Here is a 20,408-nt window from a genome sequence, read left to right on the forward strand (position 1 = left end):
GAAAGGCTGCTGGAAAAAGGAGCAGTTGGTACAAATGAAATGGGGAGACTGGTGCGTGTTTGTGCTGGGATTCCTTCACATTACTGCTCTCCATCTGTTTCAAGGTTTGTATTGTGTATTTGACATTAGATTAGGCTATAGCCTCCGATGCTGTCCAAATATCTGTGCTATCCTACTATGAAATGTAGGATTTATTCTAAAGCACATTAAATTCAAGCAAATTTCAAGTTCTAAAGTGGATAATTTAACTTGGTGGAAAATGAGCACAAAGTTACTGTTAGCACACTGAAAAATGTGCTCGCTGTCATCTGAATAACCCTGCAAAGTGGTATCTGATTCATATAAACACAAACTCACACTGTGTCATGTGTCACTGTGTGGCAGACAGGCTTGTGGACCCAGAACACAGACACAGGGCTGGAATCACTGGAGCTTTATTGCTAAACTTCCAAGAATACACAGAACTGGCAGGTAGAGCAGGGCGATATGGCCAAAAATATTTATCACGATATATATTTGAAAATTTGCGATAACGATATAACCGACGATATAATTGATGCGAGACAAAATACAACTCCACAGCATTACTAGCGCAAAAAGACAACCTTCCATTTATTTTCACTTAAACAAGAAGCTGGTTTTTATGTACATTAAAGCTTTATAAAAATGTAACAGTGCAAATGCAAATTCCTTGCTGAAAGTTTAACCAAAAGGCATTTCCAGTAGAAATGGGCTGACATATCCTGAGCATAACCATATATAATATCCACTGAAGTTAAAAATAGGTGCTTTGCAACATTAAACTGCAGTGTGCAGTACGCATTTTTCGGACCATAAAATGCACGGGATTATAAGGCACATTAAGCGAAACAAAGCAGTCAGATAAATCAAACTTTATTAAACTCATTCTTCTTGCTTCCTCCACTTCTGTACCATTGATTCATTAATGTTGAATTCTCTGGCAGCTGCTCTATTCCCATGTTGTTGCAGTATATTAATGACTAACCTCGTATTGTGGATGGATTATCTCAGTTGTTCTCCTGACTGAAGTTTGGTCCGTTTACAGCATCCTGCCATGCGATTGCATTTGTCTCTAACCATGAAGAACCTTCACGTTAACTTTTATAAGTGGAAAAGTGTTAGTGTTCGTCCTCCAGCTTCACTGTTTATGTTATGCTAACATAGCTGTATCGCTAGCGATCACGTAGCACATCATTATATACCAGCTAGCCCAACTTCAGTAACCCTACAAACATCACTGCTGTTTAGTTTCCTGTCTTCATTTATGTTGGAAGTGATAGCAGAGCTGTACGTTTGATTTTTTTCAGAAATCTCTCAGTCAGAACATGCAATATCATGCTTAGGTAACTAGCGAAACTAGCGAGCTAACTTCCGCTAGCTTCCTGCTAACTTCTAACTCCGTTAAATGTAATAACTTTTGTTTTCATGGATGCCTGGAAGTTAAACTTTATAGTTACACCTGGTAAAGCAGCAATGCTGATCGTTTTATTAAAGATGAAAGAATTTAGACAGTTTTTAACTCTAAGTGATGCTGCAGTGTTGTTTGACCTGAAGCATACGGAGTTTAGGACCCAGATTACTCCCAGATTTAAGAGCATCTTAGTCCGACAAATATGACAATAACAACGGCCGCTTTGTTGTGTATCTGACGGACAAACACCAAACCAGTTCCACATCACGGAAGTTGCACCATTTTTACAAACCAATTCTGGTTCATCTGTTTCACTCAACAATCGGCCATGTGCGTATGAAAACAAAGGCACTGCACATGCGCGTTTTACTCCCATTCTATCGCGATATTTCATTTTCCTATCGTTGCCTAACATTATACCGGTATTACCGTGAACGGTATAATATGGCCCAGCCCTACTGGCAGGTACCAGAGCACATTAGCGAGAACCACTGAACAGAACGCCCACACAGCATTGCGGTAGATTGCGACGAGGAACAGAGGGAAATGCAGCTAATAAATAGACACAGGGAATGAGGGCAGAGGGGAAACACCTGGGGAACACGGCTGGGTATAATCTAATTGACAGACAGGGAAAGGAAAACGAAACATGATGCAGCACACAATGATGGACAAGTGACTATCAGAATAAAACAGGAAGTACGAGAAACATAACAAAGCTGAAAGACTGAGAGACCCAGCGAGCTAGAGACAAGAGAAAGAGCTAGAGAGTTAGGGACAGGAGTGGGAGAGAGAGGGACACTGAGAAACCAGAAAGACACAGAGAGACAGACAAAGACAACTGGGGAAACAAAGGTAAATAAACATAGAAACAAGACTGACTTCCACAGGAGATGCTGAGGACAAGACACAGAGATGAAACAAAGAAATAAAAGGACCGTAATATCAAACAAGACACCATGAACTAGAAATATAGATAAACTCAGAGACACTCAAAAGAACTAAAGTCAGGACTAAATTCAAAGCTTGAACTTAAATTGTCTTCTTAATGCAATGGTATGAAACCACAACAAAACTCAAAACACTAGGTTAAAAACGGGGGACCATGACGTACTGAACATCCACTTTCCATTCAAATGCAGCCTACAAGTGAAATTCACCTTGACACTTCACTATCAAGTCACTGAGCATTACTTTTATAGCTTTACACTTCACAAGTCCCTCAGTCATGGATCCAAGGCTATTTCAATCTAGAAATGGATCCAAGCAACTCTGGCTGCATCTCAAATAAATGACGCCATTTCCTTTAATGAAGACAGCAAATCTGTCAGAAAGCTTCCTTCCTCCACTGCTCTCCAGTCACACATGGAAAATTACCAAACTGTTGATAGATGGTTAACAGGTGCAGGCTAATTATGCTAATCATGGCAACAGCCAAATAAACTGATTACCATGTTCATTTAAATGACAGCAATGTTCCTTTGGTGGCTAATTAAAATAGGTTGGGAGAAAGGAAACGAGGCGGCTGGGTTCGGATGGAGGGAGGTGTTTAAATAAAAGCGTTCTCTGGGGTCTACTGTAATAAGCTGTATTTCATTGGTTTAATGATGTCATAATGAATTTCTAATGATGGGGGATGGGTTAGAGCGCAAAGAATCAAAGTGTGGCGATATGTGCATGAAAGCATACAAGGGCTTCACAAAACAAGCGAGCATAAGCCGAAGTTGGATGTGGCCAAAGGTGTCTTGGGATGAAATTACTTTGATTATTAAAAAAAAGAAAAGTCGGTAGAAAACATCGAGTTGGTTATTTGCTTCATCTGTTTCAATACCAGCCCCGCTGGAAAACGTAGCGGGGAGGTTTTGGAGGCACAATTACTTTGTAATAGCATTGGGCTCTTTTGGCCTTGAATCTCTCTGCCTGTGACCTGCGGAAAGCCATCATTAGAGGAAGAGATGGTGACCAGAGGCCAAGGGAGATGAACTCTGGGTCCCCTGGCAGCAAATGTGGAGGTATGAAAGGTGGATGGGGGCTGATTAATGTTTATAGAAGCTCTGCCACCAAAAAAAAAAAAAAAAAACCCTCTCCCCAAACCCATCTGGTTTAATTCCACTCTTAAATTATAGCTTTCACTGTAGTTCCAACCAACCATTAGGGCTGTACTTAGCAGAATGCCCTGTTTGTTACTCTGATCCCAAGCATTTTCAACAAAAAATAGTACAGAAAGAAGGGAAGAATGAGATATTTTCACTGTATCCTATTCACATATTTAGGACCTAATTCATAATGTCCCATTGTTCTGTATCAGACGTGGACACGACATTTTTTGCGTCAAGGTAACAAAAGAGGATGGCTCATATAAACTGCAAGAATAAAACGTCCCTCTTTATCTTCCGTTTATGAGGCATGCTCACTATTTAAATGTATGTCACATTAGTGGGGATCTGCTCAATTCAATATATTATAATGTGATGTTTGGCCCTTAATGGAAAATCAATAGTGAGACAAGCCTGCCACCACTGAGACCATACAAAAGCAATTTCTAAATTGACATATGGAGGGCCTATGTGATTGATTCTGACTGCCGTTGGATTTTAATACCATTCACTGAAAGCTCATTGACTCTCAGATATCGTTTTGTGGTTTATCTACAAACTGCCAAATGAGTCCTTGTCTCCTTTAACTTTCCTTTCATTCCTTTTTTCCTCTTCTTTCATTGGGCCTATATTTTTCAGCCCACAGCAGGATGAGCGAGCGTGTTTAAGATCTGGAATTTAATAGATTAATGAGTAGATAACATTCCTCATTGTCATCATTCAAAAATGATGTAATATAGTTTATTCATACATCACCTCTACAGAATATTCTCCAGGCTTCAGTATAAATACAGCTTTTTCAATCAGCTGAAAGGCTACAGTATTAACATCACATAAACATGTACCACATAAGTCTTGGCACAATGGCATGAGCTGCCACCATCTAATTTATGAACATCATGCATTACATGCAGCCTGTTTTAACAGCCGAAAAGAAGCCAAGGCTCACTCTGTAGCCACACACGGTGCAGTCAAAGCTATTACATCTTCAGCAGCTGAAACCAACACGATATGTTGACCATGGCATGATTGTCTTGTTATACAACAGACACACTAGAGAAAACCATGGTTGCAGACTAGTATCTGATCAAAATTATTATCACAGGGCAACCACATTTTTTTTCTAGCCAAAGAGGTTGCCATTCAGTTTTTACTTTTTGACTAAGCTAACCAGCGAGAGATGCATGGAAAAAAGTCATATTTAAAAGCAGTGCTGTATGTTGATATTTTTAATGATATATAAACCTGGAGTTAAACCAGCTGATTTGATGATAAACTTTTTCAGGACCAGATGAAAGAAAGTAACCAGAAGTGTTTTCCCCCAGGTATGTACAACAGCTGGGTGCATCCTAAGGTATTCCCAGTTCTGGTAGAAAAATATAATCCCCTCCTGAGTTTTCTGGATCAACAAATTGGTAGAAGTGCTAAGATCATCTTCAAAGAAATCCTGATTTGATGTTAAACCACCTCGAGTGTTTTTCTTTCCTAGATGTCTGGCTGTCAAGCCAGGTACAAGGAGCCAACATGTAGCTTTGCAGTCTGCCTAAATTTTCACATTTAGGAAATTCCTCTGAGGGTCTCTGGTTAACCACTAAATACGTTTTTAAAAGTCCACTTTAATATTGCACAAAACAAATGTTCATTAAACTCTTCATCAGCTAATACTATGCACAAGTGAGTCAGACATCTTCACTGTTGGGCCAACACACATATCCCACCTTACTGTAGGCACAGATTGCAGAATGTTAGGAAAGAGTATTGCACTTAACTCTCGTCACTTAGTGACACGAGATGAGATTGCTGACCCTGAGGTGCTACACACCAAATGCTCAGCTGAGCTCTCAGCTCCACAATGACAGCTAATGTAACCAGCTGACCAGTTTGACTTTGAACTACCTTTAAACTCATGCAAGCCTTACAGGCATGCTGCACTATAATGCACATGTCTTCTACACATGCTTTTCACATTATATTGAGGGCAAAATGAGTATTCATAAGTTCCAAACAAGCAGTAGTAACAGCAGAAGAAAAACGAGTATCATGTGATAAACGCAGCAAATTCCACATTTCAAAGCTGAAAAATGTCCAGACTCAAACTCCAGCCTGTAGAACAAGATCTAATCAGAAAAATGCCACATCTTGAATGTTGTAGCCTGATTGATATTATCAGAAACACAAGCAACATCATGTCTCTAAGTAGCCAGCGCAGTTAAAGTGGGCAGTACTGTTTCTGTCCCATGCAATGTCAAAGGACATTTTGGAGACTAAACAGCTGAACATGAATCCATGTTTTGTAATGTTTAACTCACCTTGCCAAAGTCTCTGACATCAAAGAGGTCGAACGGGTCAAAGAGTTCACTGTTACGGAGCCCAAACTTGTCATGACACACCTTCAGAAATGTCCGGATGTTCTTCAAACACAGGAACTAAAACCAGAAAAAAAAGGAAATAAATAATATCATTTAATTATAAATTCACAAAACAATATGAAAGCAAAAAAACAACAACACACTCACAAAAAAAACACATCTTGGACTCATTTAGGTGTTTATCAACATGACTAAACAAGAAGTATGTTTTCCTTGGAAACATGTTGTCAGTTTAATATTATAATTCAGTGCCACAGCATTCTTGGAAATAGATAATTTCCTGGTTAATGATGGCCAGGCTGCCCCAGTTTATCCCTTCCCAATGTGTTTGTGTTGGTTTTCAGCACCAAATATGAAACTGATGATTGCTTCTCCTGAGTTTGATGGGCTGTTCCTCAGACTGAAATAAGGAGTGCAAAGAGAGGAGACAAGGTGTCCTTGGACAAGCCCAGCAGCAAAGACCTGCTCCGAGGTACACTCGACCTGATGGCTTCTGACATTTACCTCATACTGAAAGGTCTCAAGAGTGTCCAACAACAATTACACAAATTCCTTTTAAAATGCCATGTGCAACTTACAAATTTTACAGAAATGTGAATATTCCAATGTTCAGCGTATATACAGGTAGAGACACAGTCTTACAAGTCCATGCAGTTAATGATGTTGTCTCTGAATTGCTAGGAAAGCATTCAGCTTCTTAATCTGTTCATTTTTTTTATATAAAAAGGAGGACCACACACACACACACACACACACACACACACACACACACACACACACACACACACACACACACCACCCCCTCCACAAAAAAGGTAGGATTTAAAAGTTGATCTCAACACAATGGCCCATTTTTCTCCCATTTTCCCTTTAAAAAAAAATTGATCCAATTAAACACTTTTTTTTTTAAATTGCAAAAGTGCACACTTTGTGGTTTTTGGTGGGGGGTTTAACCACAATAATATTCTAATAGCATTAATGCTACTAACAGTACAGTCAAGAAGACTGGTAATTGAAATTCTAGTATTTTATCTGTGACCTATGGGCAATGGACCATACAGTTGATTCATACACCTTTGCTAACCAAATTCATCGACCTGTTATATAAAGAGTATATGCATAAAACATCTCTAAACTACACACTTTAAGCAAGATCCACTGATGCTGTAACGTAAAACTACCCTGCAGACCGCTAAACTACCCTGGCCAGTATGCCAGTCTAAATTAATGCATGACAGTCAGGCACCCTCTGTTTTTACACTGGCAGTAAAAAAAATAAATAAATTGCTGAACACTGTTTCAAGATCACAAGTTAGTGATCTTGAGACTGAAGAGCCATTTGGGGGCAATGGTTGGGAACCTACAGCAGGCAAAGGATGCTCATAATAAACTGCATAATACCCTCCTGCCACGAATATTGATGGTCTCAGTCCCCAAAATACGCCATCACACAGATAAACCTTGAGGGCTGAGGCACAGACCAATAACCGCAGTATTGAAATATTAATAAGCATAACTGCCTCCCATCTACCATCTTTCTGTGTGAAGAACAAATTACCTAGCATGCAAATCCAGATGCTGCTTAGATATGCCCTTTCAATTTTCTGCATGCAAGCGATATAAACTGATGGCCATGGAAGCAGAAAGAACACACAAAAGGAGACATAAATGAGTGAGTATGTATGAAACAAAAAACTTGATTGCTTTGATTCTAGTAAAAGCGTTGACAACATACTCCATCTTTGTAATAGCTGTTGGATAAAACCAGTAAATTAACCAGAAGCCTTGCAAGTCACGCTTGATGTCTAGTTAATGTTAAAATCCTTTCAAAGGCAGCAACAATAAGCTCCAGTGGGTTTTCAGGTGCAGTATTATCCATTTTCCAGGCACTGAGAGGTGTGCATTGTGCCTTTCTGCAGCTTGATGAGCTATAGTGTGTCCTGGTGCTGCGCCTGGTCATCACCTTCTTCAGCCTTGGTTTTCACCCTGAAGGGATTGGGGTGGGGGGGGGGGGGGGGGGGGGGGGTGTTTGTTTTTGCAGAGCACATCGTGTTTGTTGCTATTATCTCTTTGATAATCTTTCATCTGTCAAGTATTTCTGGCATTTGATGATATTTCAGCCAGCCTCTCCTGGTCAACAGTGAGAGCCCTGCTGACTCATTCTCATTCATGTGTGCACATCTGCTTAGTCCTGGTGTCACGGGTGTGCCCCCGTAAGAGAGCCACACTGGCCTGTGAAAAGAAATGCAACTGGCTAGCAAGCCACAGTGACATTTACAGTTCAGCAACCAAGGTTATCCTGTCTACAGATCCACACGTGCTGTGAATGGGGTGAAGAAAAAAAGCTTATTTTCCCAATTCAGATAAGAAAAGGTAACATTTGCTGGAGTGGTTTACAAACGAGAGAAAGAGAGAATCTACAGATATGGATCAGCAGGCGGGAGATGTGTCTGACATTCAAATGTATATTTGGCGATAAGAAAACCACTGTAGGAATAAGCACAGTTGCTATGATCGAAGTTAAAAATAATGATAAAAAAGTAAATAAATAGAATACATATACTTTTTCTCCTAGAGTGGGAAGAGTGGGTGCACTTGATAGAAAACAGAGTATGGTCATCCCCTTAAGCTGATGTAGCCCTCAGCACAATCTATCAAGTATTACCTCAGTGTCTGGAACAAATTCAAGGCAAAGCACAGAAAATCCTGAATTTTATTTAGAGGGTTGCAAGTGCATCTCGCATTGAGACACTGATAAAAAAGAAACATCAGAATTTTAATTAAAATTCACCAACTATGTATATTTTATTAATTTAAGGAGAATTCAAAGTTACATGAACTCAGAGCAATCGTATATCCATCATTTTTAACGTTTCCTGCACAATCTGGTGGTACTGGTCGTTGAATAATAATAACACCAGCAATCACACTGGTTGAATATAAGTGTCACGTTAGCTATGCAGTTCTGTTTGTGTGTGTGTGTCTGCCACCAGATGAAAGACTGGAGGACAGTGCTTTTGTTAGCCACTGATAGCCTTCCCCATGCTGTCGAAATATTGAATGGTGCAACAATCGGAGAAACTGTGAAAACTCTTCTGAGCAAACAAAAGACTCGGTGTTAAAGGAGGCAAAGAATGTGAGTTAGAGCGAAACCCTGGGCAGGCATTCACACCATGGAGAAAACTTCGGGACTTGAGTTTGTTGAAAAAGCGGCTTTACGTTGGCATTATTCCCACCAGTCAGGTATGTAACAAAATATAATAATAATAGAACTAATACAAGCAGATGCTTTAGAAACTGAAAATGTCTTGTGTGTGGGAAGCCTGAAGGTAAGCAGTCACTTTAACTGTCTGGAACCAGGAATCTTTGGTGTCTCAGGCAACTGTATTAACCACTATAACATGGAGCCACTACCAAACAACGTTACCTTTATGCTCTAGGGCCTCTATGATAAGCATCTGTCACTATTTTCCAGCATAGACTCATTAAAGACATATTCACTGATTATGAAGTCTACTTCCAAAACTTTACTAACAAAAAGAAGATAACTCCCACGTGTGGCTGTATGACTAAAACAATGGCTGTTATCGTGCTTGTTCTGCTGCGTGCACCTGATGTCTAAGAATTCTTCAAACCTACAAAACACTCTTTTTACATGGAGGAAAAAAAAAGATGGAAATAGAGACGTGGTATTTTGCATAAATACCTCCCCCACATACCAGGAAAAAAAACGCAACTGTGAACAAACAAATGAGCTTGTGTGCATTTCTGTTGAGCACACAAGTGTGTTTATTGTTTGCTTTGAGTCTTTGCCACCTGAAGGCAACGTGGTGTCAACCCAGTACTCCTCTTACTTCACTTTAGTTTGAAAATCGTGCTTCTAAAGGTGTTCAATCTAGAAGCAAGTTCAGTAATAATCAGATTCAGGCATCAGTGCAAGTATTTCAACTAAATCACATGTTTAGAAGATAGAAAGTGAAAGTCTAGGAGCAACGGAAAGTGAAAAGCAAAACAGATATGGCAAAGTTAAATACGATTTTTGAGAAAGAGAGGGAGAGAGATGGGATGAGGCTTTTTACAAGGTGGTGTGTGTGCACCACTGGAGCAATGTTCTGATTTTGACTTCTCAGTCAAACAGCAAACAGCTCTTTAAAGAGGCACACTTGTCAGGAAGGCATGGAGGAGTGCCGAGATAGAAGGCAAGAGGAAGGAAAAAAAAAAGGAAAAAGTCAGGTAACAAAGACCCATCACATCCTTGACAAGCCCTTCCACCATATCACCACGCTACATCACACAGAGAATAATGCATTATTCCTGTGGGAGGGTGGTCTTTATCTGCACACACCCACTACATGCTCATATCTAAGAAGATACAAATTAGAACTTCCTCCTGGAACCGCACAACATCAAATTAGAGAAATGGGATGCAGAAAAGTGTGCAAATGAATATGGAAGGAGAGAGGAGGAGTAACAGGGAACTGTGACTTGTTTTTTGCTTCCCCCCCAAAAGAAAAAAAAAAAAACTGTAGCTCTTTGGTGTCTGGGAAAAGGGGGAATGAGGTGGGGCAGATCACAGCCCACGGGGAAGAAATAACAAAAAAGAGAGGAGGTTGTATGTAAGGCTTAGAATTTAGAAGAACTGCTTCCAAATTGATCTGATCAGAACCAGTTTCCTGAATCAATTAGCCCCTATCGCTTCACAAATTAGATGCAAATTTACAAACAAAACATTAGAAAGAAAGAAAGAAAGAAAGAAAGAAAGAAAGAAAGAAAGAAAGAAAGAAAGAAAGAAAGAAAGAAAGAAAGAAAGAAAGAAAGAAAGAAAGAAAGAAAGAAAGAAAGAAAGAAAGAAAGAAAGAAAGAAAGAAAGAAAGAAAGAAAATACTTTGTTTCTGGTACCAGATGTGTCTGGCAAGAGTTCCCATTAAGCAAAGACAGTGACATCAGTGAAACCAAAACAACAGTAATAGTATTTTATATAAATCTAAATGTATTTTAACAGAACCATTATGATATAACAAAGAAGAGAATACAGTTTAAACAAATGAAAAAAAGTGTATGAAGAAAAAACTGTTTCTAATAAACTTGGCAGTGTATGCAGCAAGGCACATCTAACAAGTCCAGGGTGCGTTCAAAAACAACGCAATGCAGTAGGTTGTTCAGATAAACTATTTTGTCCAGACACGATAACAAGCACTAGGTATAGCTTGCAGATAAGGTTGCAAACACAGTATCGTGCATTTGGCTCACCTTATTTCCAAAGGTAGTGATTATATTTTCATTTCACTAGAGTATACTTTTCACTGTTGGACATTTTAGAACCGTTACCCTTGGGGAAACATAACTTTACCAATACATGCACTTTCAGAAGAAGAGCAATAATTAGCACGTAAAGCAATTGAAGTCAAATAAGAGGGGAACTAAATGGTGAGAGGAGAGGAGAGGGCTTTATAAGCAGCAGACTGAGGTGAGTCAGATCAGATCATCAGATACTCAGACAGTCAGTCACAGAACTGCAGTCAATGAAAGAGACTGATGCCTGTCTGGGAGCTGGGAGCCCCATGTTGTGACTAGAGGCTGTGAATCATTCTGTATCTTTACAACAGCAGGAAGAGAGCCATCAGCAGGTGAGGGAGAGCAGCAAAAAGGAGCTCAGAAAGACTAAAGCATAAGGCTGACTAAGCTGTCTAAACACACACATTTGCACACCTACCAAGATGCACGTGCATGCATCCAAACGCAAAGGTGATCATGGATCTCAAATATTTTGTTAATGATGCAAGCAAGGGAGGCAAATGCTTTCTGGTAATGAGTGGTCTATGCTTTGTAGTGATCAGCACTCAGTCTTCCCAAATATGCCTCATCCAAGTGCTAAACTCGAGACATAAAATCTCCATTACACCAGCTGTGTAATAACCCCATTCAGCCTAAATCACTAGCCAACAAAGGAACAGGGTGAGGGGAAAAAGAGCTTCAAAAATTCACAAAACATTTCTACCAGATTGCTAGTGCTGTGAAATGATAAATTAATATTTGTAAAATATTTGACATATATTACTAGATTTAGTAGATATTAATAATATATGATGGATGGTTATGACTATAACCTAAAAACAACCAGAAGGGTCAGACAAAGTTAATACTTTCAGCCTAGTACAAGCAGCATAAGCACATGCATGTTACATAATGCTCATAATTCATAATTCTCAGCGCTGTATTCATTTGCACATGCTGTTTATACCAAACATTTTGAGCCACTCATTAGCAATACAAAACAATGCTCTTTTTTCTTTTTGCACATTAAAACACCGCTGCAGCACATTCACAGGCAGACTCTGGTCAATGATCTACCAAAAGCCTATTTGGCAAATCACAAATGCACGACAGAGTAAAAGTTTAACAGTTTTACTACTGTTTATGTTAACAGCTGCCATCTAAGATTGGCAGTTGGGGTGTTCTGACTTTCAGAGTTTAAAATTCAACCTGAGAGGCTGTTCCAATTGAAAATGATGATTTCCAACTACAAGTAGAAAGAAACTGAAAACCAGGAAACACCCGGTGTCAGTGGTATCTTTATTATTACTGGTTATTTACCTAAAATAAAAGGTAACAAAGAAAACTGATATATTCTACTTTAGTTAGAAAACTTGCATGCTGTTATTTTTAATTGACTGCTCATATTGGGTATATAATTGGCAGTCTTTAACAGCTTTTACATCTAATTTTGTAAAGTCACTTTGAGGTGATCTCCAGCTTGTTGTGTTGAGCCATTTTTTTAAATCCCATAATTTTCAGCGTAATTACCAGTTTAGCAAATTGCAAAGATATTACATCGCTAGCTGGCTTTATCAAAAAACTACTTATCTGTTATGTGGAAACTGAATACCAAATAGTCTTTAGCATTTGCCCCACAAATTATCATGAGGTCTTACCAGTGTCAACGCCAGTGAGTTAAGCTCTCATTCTTGTCAGGCTATCATGTTGTATCTATTCTCTTTTAAATGCGCAAAAAAGGAACAAACAAAATCAATATGAACACGAGTGCAAAGTTCCTCTCTGTGTTCTTGGGACTTCCTTATTTGTGATCAATGTCTGCTTTGATGAACATTAAAAGAGCCAATGATTCATCTGAGTTTCCAGGGCTGCAGACATGCAACGGATGCAAAATGAAAGTTACATTTAAAAATAAAATTGAATAAATGCATTAGGAATACTTGGACAATATGTTTAAGTAAACCATAGTTTTATCTCAAATTGCAACAGTTTTTCCAATCCACACCCTAGTGCACATGGCTGGCTGAGCTATAGTAAGTACCAAGCTAATACAAGGGTGGCACGTGCCAGGTGACACTAAGAGTGGATTGATAGGCACTGGGGCTCTTTTGCTTCACTTCCAGGTCACCCAGATGTTAAAGTGAATGAGGAGACAGGCCCTGCTCCTGCAAATTAGAGAAGAGGACACTGCATGAATAATTCATGGCAATAGTATGCAAATGTGTTAATCTTATCCTATTACCTAAAAGCCTGTAAGCAGGGAAGGATTGACCACAGTTTTAAATCTTGTACAACCCTTAGCAGTCGAGGCAGAACTGCTTCGTTAGTGAGGCTCACGTGGCCCATGTTAAAATATGGAAGTTAAATAGGCTACGTACATTTTTTTAGTGAGGTTAATCTCCATTACAAAGGAAGATAATTCAGCTTAGAGCATCATAGACTCCAGTGGAAGAAAGTCACCACAGCTGTAGAGCATAATTTAATCAAGTCTACCTTCACCCTTACACTGGCTACTCATAAAAACACAAGCACTAACACTGGGTATGAGATCAGAAGCACACAGTGTGAGGAAGAATGCATTAGTTGCACAAGCGTAACAAGCCATCAGTAACATGCTTCCCACATGAAAGTAGTGAACCTGAAGATAACAACAACAACAAAAGAGTCATCTTCATGGGAATGAAAAGCCTTTTTCAATGGGAGAGAGTTAAAGGTAATGTTGAAAAAAGGAGGAATGGTGTGTCTTAACGTACTGTACTTTCCTCCTTTTTACCTTTTGATGTGGAAATGACCAACGCTAGGAACAAAGAGCATGCTCTCATGGATAATTATGTGGGAAAGGAAATGGGACCTTAACTACATCTTATGAATGAGTTAAAATTACTAGTAGCAGTGCAAGATGGGATACTATTCTTTATGGATTATCACGTCATTATGTTAATTTTATATATAAAAAAAGATAAAATTCCCCTCTCGTTCATTTGGGCGGTCTATCCTTCGAGCTCAGGTCCTGTACCAGAGGCCTGGGAGCTTGAGGGTCCTGCACTCTTCTGGAGAGTGATCTAGGATGTTGTTCCTGGGATCTGCTGGAGCCACTTGCCTAGCTTGGGAGTCACTGCACCTAGTGCTCCGATTACCACTCGAACCACTGCTACCTTCACCCTCCACATCTTCTTGAGCTCTTCTCTGAGTCCTTGGTACTTCTCAAGTTTCTCGTGTTCCTTCTTCCTGATGTTGCTGTATCACTATGGTATCACTATGTTCATAACAGTGGTCTGTTCAGTAGTCACATGGTTAACCACTCTCATCTAGACTGTTGCATGTATATAACTATTTCAAGAATTGTGATTTTATAGAGAATGAAATTAATGTTTTTACTGATTCCTTCACTAGAACTACAGGTCAGGTCTTCCTCTGGAACATCTCCTGAATGGACTGCCACAATTTTTGTACATATATTCTCAAATCCCAGATGGAGCACTGCAAACAAAGTCGGCAACAAGAAGAGAACTCCTTAAAGCAGCAATGTGCAACAATGAACACTGTTGACAACTGAAATGCAGGGCAATAAAACTGAAGTTTATTGTTGGAACGAGAGGCTCGTTCTTTGCTTTCACCTGTATTTGCAACCAGCTCAACTTGTATGTGCCTTCAGAGTTAAAAACTTTGTATGAATATAATGATTGGCATCAACACAACTTGATTATGAAGTCATCAGCACTGTCACTTTGCAGTGACAACTCTGCCACTGATTGCATTTGTCACAAAAATTGCTCAAAGAATATTGCAGAGGAAATGAAAACACATGTGATTGGCGCAGAGCTGACAGAGAAAATGGAAATGAGTTAAGGAACAAATGCATTTGCCACTTAATTCTACATTACCTGAATTTCCTATTTCAGATTTTCTTCTTAACCTCCCAAATGTGATTCAAACAGATTCAAGATATGTTTTCTTATATTTTCTTATGTTTTAAGTTTCAAAGAATCAGGCAGACAGGAGGCTTTCTTCCTCCTTTCTGCAGGTGTTGTTCAAACTGTTTTACGCGTATGAAAAGTGTCTTCTCAATACTAAACCAAAAATCTAACACAGGCCAAGATGTTCAAACATCTTGGTGCATTATGCAGCCCTCCAGGTACAATCTTCTCTTCATATAAATACAAATCTGTGTTGTATCTAAGCAACAGGCCATGTTGCTGACCCTCCGGAGAGGAGTGTGTGTTTGAGGCATTAGCTGCAGACTTAAAGCTTGATGAATGTGTGGAGGAGGTCCACCGAGAATCTTAGACACCCATGGATCAATGGCCAGGTAATTTATGACACGAGGCCATGGAGAGGAGAACTGCATCTATTCTTTTTCCCCTGTGAGTTTCCCTCACAACGTGAGACTCATTGCGGTGATTTAGATTCACAGTAAGATAAATTACCCATTAGCTCTCTCCACACAAAACAAAGGCTCAAAACAAATACTCATTTTAAATGCATAGTTTAGACAAAATGATCCTAACTTAACCGAACATGGCTACATTCGTTAGGCTCATTAAGTCACTGCCTTGTATAATATGATGCAGAGCTGCATTTCCTTAAGGCTGACTCAAAGAAGGCTGAAAAAATAACTGAATTGAAATCTGTATAGACTTTTTTTTTCCCCTTCCATTTTTTTATTTTTTTTATTTTTTTTATTTTTTTTTTACATAGCACACATACAACGACTTTAACATTCTCTTAACATTTCAGATTCATCATAAGTAACTTAATTAAAAACACTTCTGTGGCCCCAAAACAAATTATGCTTGTAGTGAAAAACAGAATCAGATACAGATGAATCATATTTCACTGGAAGCCAAAATCACCATATGAGCTTCTGGCAACCAATCCGAACAGATGAGAGTGTGAAACACACTGATAAGCTTTGATATGTCTCTATATTTTTCCAAATTACAGACTGTTAGTCACACATGCAACGAATCCCAGAATAACAAAAGAAAAAAAGGAAAAATAAATTGCAGAACTATGTGTTCTCTATGATCATCATCAAGCATGGCCACCTATACAAAAGCTAAAAATTTGGCAGTTTTCTGGTCTGGAGCATTCAGGTATGAGTTAACACGAAGAAAGCTAGGTCAGAGTGTGCAGAGAAATGTCAACAAAAAAACCATCGCAGACTCTATAGGCCTAAGTTAGCATGTTTTGTTTTTTAAGAAACACTGAAAAAGTATGGATTGGTAGGAGAAAGCCTATTCTCTCTAAAAAGAACATGGTTAAATGGCTTAGGTTTGCCAAGTTACATCTGAACAAACTACAGGACCTCTGGAACAATGTCCTTTGCACAGACAAACACAAAGACAACTTGTTTGCCTGCAATGTACAGAGGCACGTTTAGAGAAAGCCAAACTCGATATATCAGCACAAACACCCTATACCAACCATTAAGCACACTGGTGGTTTGGGCTTTTGCAGCTACAGGGTCTGAGCACCTTAAAGGCACTGATCTCTCTGAACTCCTCTTCATTCCAAAGTATTAGAGTATAATATGAGGTCGTGTGTTGACAGCTAAGACTGTCTTATGCAACAGAACAATGACCCGAGTACACCAGCAATCTACAACGGTGGCTGAAAAAAAAACTGTTGCACTAACCCAATCAAATTCCAGACCTCAACACTATTGAAATCATGGGCAGGAGATGGAGAACAAACAATGTGAGAGACTGATAAAATCAAACAGAAAACTATTACCTCAAGTTATTGCTACTAAAGGTGGTTCTACTGTACAAGCTACTTAATCATGAATTGTACTTAGTGTTTCACAGGATTTAAGTTTTGATTTTCACATGGCTGCAGGTGTATTTGAGAACACAAATGTCAAACAAGGTTTTCTCAAAGATTAAATAGTCCTGTACTATTCCTTTTGCAGACTGGGGCAGCCAGGGATCCACCAACCTTCCAATTAGTACAAATAAAGAAATACATTATGCCAAAAGTCAACAAGCTAGTGCTGTCTATTTGTCAGCTCTTTGTTTAAGGAGGCTATCAGGTACACTGAGGGGCTGCGGCTCTGTGCTCTAGATGCCTGTGATTATCTCCAAGGTGACTAATGCTATTAACATGGAGAACAGCCTGTTAATTATCCAACTGGCTGTGGGACCGAGCTCAACCCGCTTCAATCATCATACAGCTTAGATGTGACACACAATGCACCAATCAGCCAATTTACAGATTAGGTGATTGGACGGGTGGATGCTGTAAGATATAGTTTATATACTATCAGTGATATACTGGACAATGGTGACCTAAAACTGCAATGAGGTGTCCATTACCTAGGAGGTAGAGCACGTCATCTACTAATTGGAAGCTTGGTGGATCCCTGGCTGCTCTAGACTTTATGCTAAAGTAACTTGCACTACATAAGAAGCACTCCCGTTACAACAACAGGCTTAACAAAAAGCTGTCTGAACAGCAAACAACTCGTTCACATAATGCATGCATCTAATCAGTCAGTCCGTATCCAATGTAAATTTATATTCTTCATGAAAAAGCCATAGAAAAATATGGTACTCATATAGTGCTTTTCGACTTTATTTAAGCACTCAAATTGCTTTCTTACCACAAGCCTCATTTATCCATGCACACATCCATTTTTTTTCTCTGTCTCAGTGCGATTAACCTAATGCTCACACACTCACACAGATGCATTAGGGGTAACTCAGGGTTTAGTATCTTACCCAAGACTAGAGGGTCCGAGGATGGAACCATCAACTCTGGTATGCGAGCTGTTGCTCTATATAAAATACCAGACCTTCAGCATCCATTATACTTTTTTCCCTTGAAATTTCCAATGTCTTTATTAGGATAATAGGAAATAATTACTCTCAGCTTAAAGTCACACCTATTTATGATTGCCCAACTTTGATAAATAGATTATTATTTAGACTCAGCAGAAGGAAAGGCGCATTGCTTCTTACTGCAAAGTATTTTTGGCCTCTGCTTTGCCCATTACCGTCTGAATAAGGACTGAATATTAACAGCCTTTTCATTCAGACAGAAAGGATGCTCCTGATAAACACTGAGTGTTGTTTTCTATCAAAAATGTATATAATATATACATTTTTGATCTATATGATGTCCGATTTGCTACTTTAAACAAAGTTATGTCACAGAAAAAAAAAACTAACATTTATAAATATTTATAAATATTACTGTAACTGTAACTTGTATTTTTCACTTCTACAGTTCCTTTGGTATAGTCCACCTGATCTTATATAATATTCTGTAATAACAGCGTTTATTTATTTCAACAAATATTAAAAGCAACGTGACAAGTGTCAATACAAATTAATCACAGTTAGCTTGGATTTCAAGAGCTGCTTGCAATCCTATAATTACTGCCTACATTGAAAGGGCGTTATTTCTTTTTTGGGGTGGCTTTCCTCAACTTAGTCACGCAACCATCAGGCCTTAATGAAGCAACTCTGTTTACACTTTAGCTTGACAGCTTAAGGTCAGTGAATCCTGTCCTCTGTCACAATGTATCACAATGACATCAAACTTTTTTGGCCCTGATCACCCTGTGTAGTTGAGTCAACAACATTATGTATTGGGAGCACACTTCCTGTTTACATCTCTGCAGCAAATTACAAAGGAAAGCTTGTTGGCACTGTCCCTCACAATTAATCATGAACAACACTGTCACAGCGGTAAGAAAAACACAGACAAAAAAGCCCTTACAAAGCATGCAAGTCATCGTCTGCTATGTTTTTATATATTTCTGAGCTTTGCTGCTTGAGAAAACCCGTCACTTCATGACAGTTAATTATCCATTTACACTGCTCGTTCTACATTATCAAAGGAAACAGTCATAAGTTATCAACAACTGTCTTTATGATCTTCGATGCTCCATTCCAGTTAAAATTGAATTAACTTTTTGCATATCTGTGATCCACCTGTCCTGGGTCCTTCGAGGTAGACCGGAGCTAAATCTGAGACATCAAAAAGCAGACAGCAAAAGGGCTTAACTTATCTTTTTTTAAACACAGTCAGAGCAAGAAAGAGAGACGTCTGGAAGAGTAAAAGAAACAAAGAGCCTTGTCAGACGGATACAGCAATGGTGGATAGCAAGGCAGGATCAAACGTCCAGTTTCTGCCGGTAATCCTCCTCAAGAGGAGAAGCAGGGGAGGTGGGAGATAGGGCAGGAGAGGTGGAACGGAGAAGAGAGGAAGCTGGTTGCTGTGCCACGGAAAGCAAATGTTACTGGCTTTTTCATCCAGCAGGCGAGGCGACGCCAGCCCCTCCACAGCTCTCCAGACTGTCTGGCACACGGGCCACAGGAGGAAACCTTTGGAAAGATCACAGCCCAAAGCCTCAAGCGTGGAAAGACTATGTGTATATTATGTGTGTGTGGGTGTGTGTGAGAGTGAGAGGGAAAGAGAAAGAGAGAGTGTGCATGGCCATATGTAGCTGCTTATGCCTTTCAGATGTAACACTGTGGCTGTCTCTTAATTGGAGGCTTTAGCCCACGTACAGTGTCTGTAATCCACAACATGGCAGCAGTATAAACAGACCCCAAAAATACAAGGTTACACCTCTTTTCATGGCTCAAAAGATATGAATATGAGTGGTCTATTTCTGTACCACTGTATGGGCGCAGTGCACTTCATGTGAAATGCTATAAAATATTTCATGTTAGCTTTAAAAATGTACCAGAAACAGAACATTAAGACAAATCAATCTCTTCACATTTTAACAGCTTCTACAGATTTTTCATGATCACACTTCACCATGAATGTATGTGCATTTAAAATACCAATCTAGTTGAACTTACATGCATTAATCCGGTGTACAATGACTCAGTGTACACTCAGTGTAGACATGGATTGACATATGCTTCCATCTAGATTACATCTTTCTTTTCCTCCAGTTAAGTACTGCTTATTTCAGCAAGACAGTGCTAAATAACATAGATCATCAGCAATAGGATGGGGCAGCTGTGGCTCAGAAGGTAGAGAAGGTAGAGTTACTGATCCAGGAGTGCAAGTGTTTGTACATTTATGTGCAAAAAACACTTATGTGCATGCGATTAGTAGTAAGAAAGCGATTTGAGTGCTTGAATTGACTAGAAAAGTGCTACTTAAGAACCAGTCCATTTAAAAGATTGCACTCTAAACCTGCCTGTCTTCATTCGACAATCACCGGAAAAAAATTATATTGAGTCACAAGCAAAAAAAATGTTTTTTATTTCT

At 39.2% G+C, this 20,408-nt stretch overlaps 1 protein-coding gene across 10 annotated transcripts in view; it reads right to left on the minus strand.

Moving 5' to 3' along the window:
* Window positions 1-20,408, minus strand: part of vav2 (vav guanine nucleotide exchange factor 2) — a 199,419-nt gene that overhangs the window by 133,183 nt on the left and 45,828 nt on the right. For all 10 annotated transcript variants that reach the window (XM_085463279.1, XM_085463274.1, XM_085463273.1 and 7 more), the window contains exon 2: window positions 5,838-5,954. In XM_085463279.1, coding sequence (XP_085319405.1) covers window positions 5,838-5,954 — 117 coding nt within the window. The remainder of the gene's footprint in view (window positions 1-5,837; window positions 5,955-20,408) is intronic.

The sequence above is a fragment of the Copadichromis virginalis genome, linkage group LG7 (genome assembly GCF_057382275.1).
Source record: "Copadichromis virginalis isolate Kocher_CV1m ecotype Utaka linkage group LG7, C_Virginalis_male_GT1.1, whole genome shotgun sequence".
NCBI classification, from domain to species: domain Eukaryota; kingdom Metazoa; phylum Chordata; class Actinopteri; order Cichliformes; family Cichlidae; genus Copadichromis; species Copadichromis virginalis.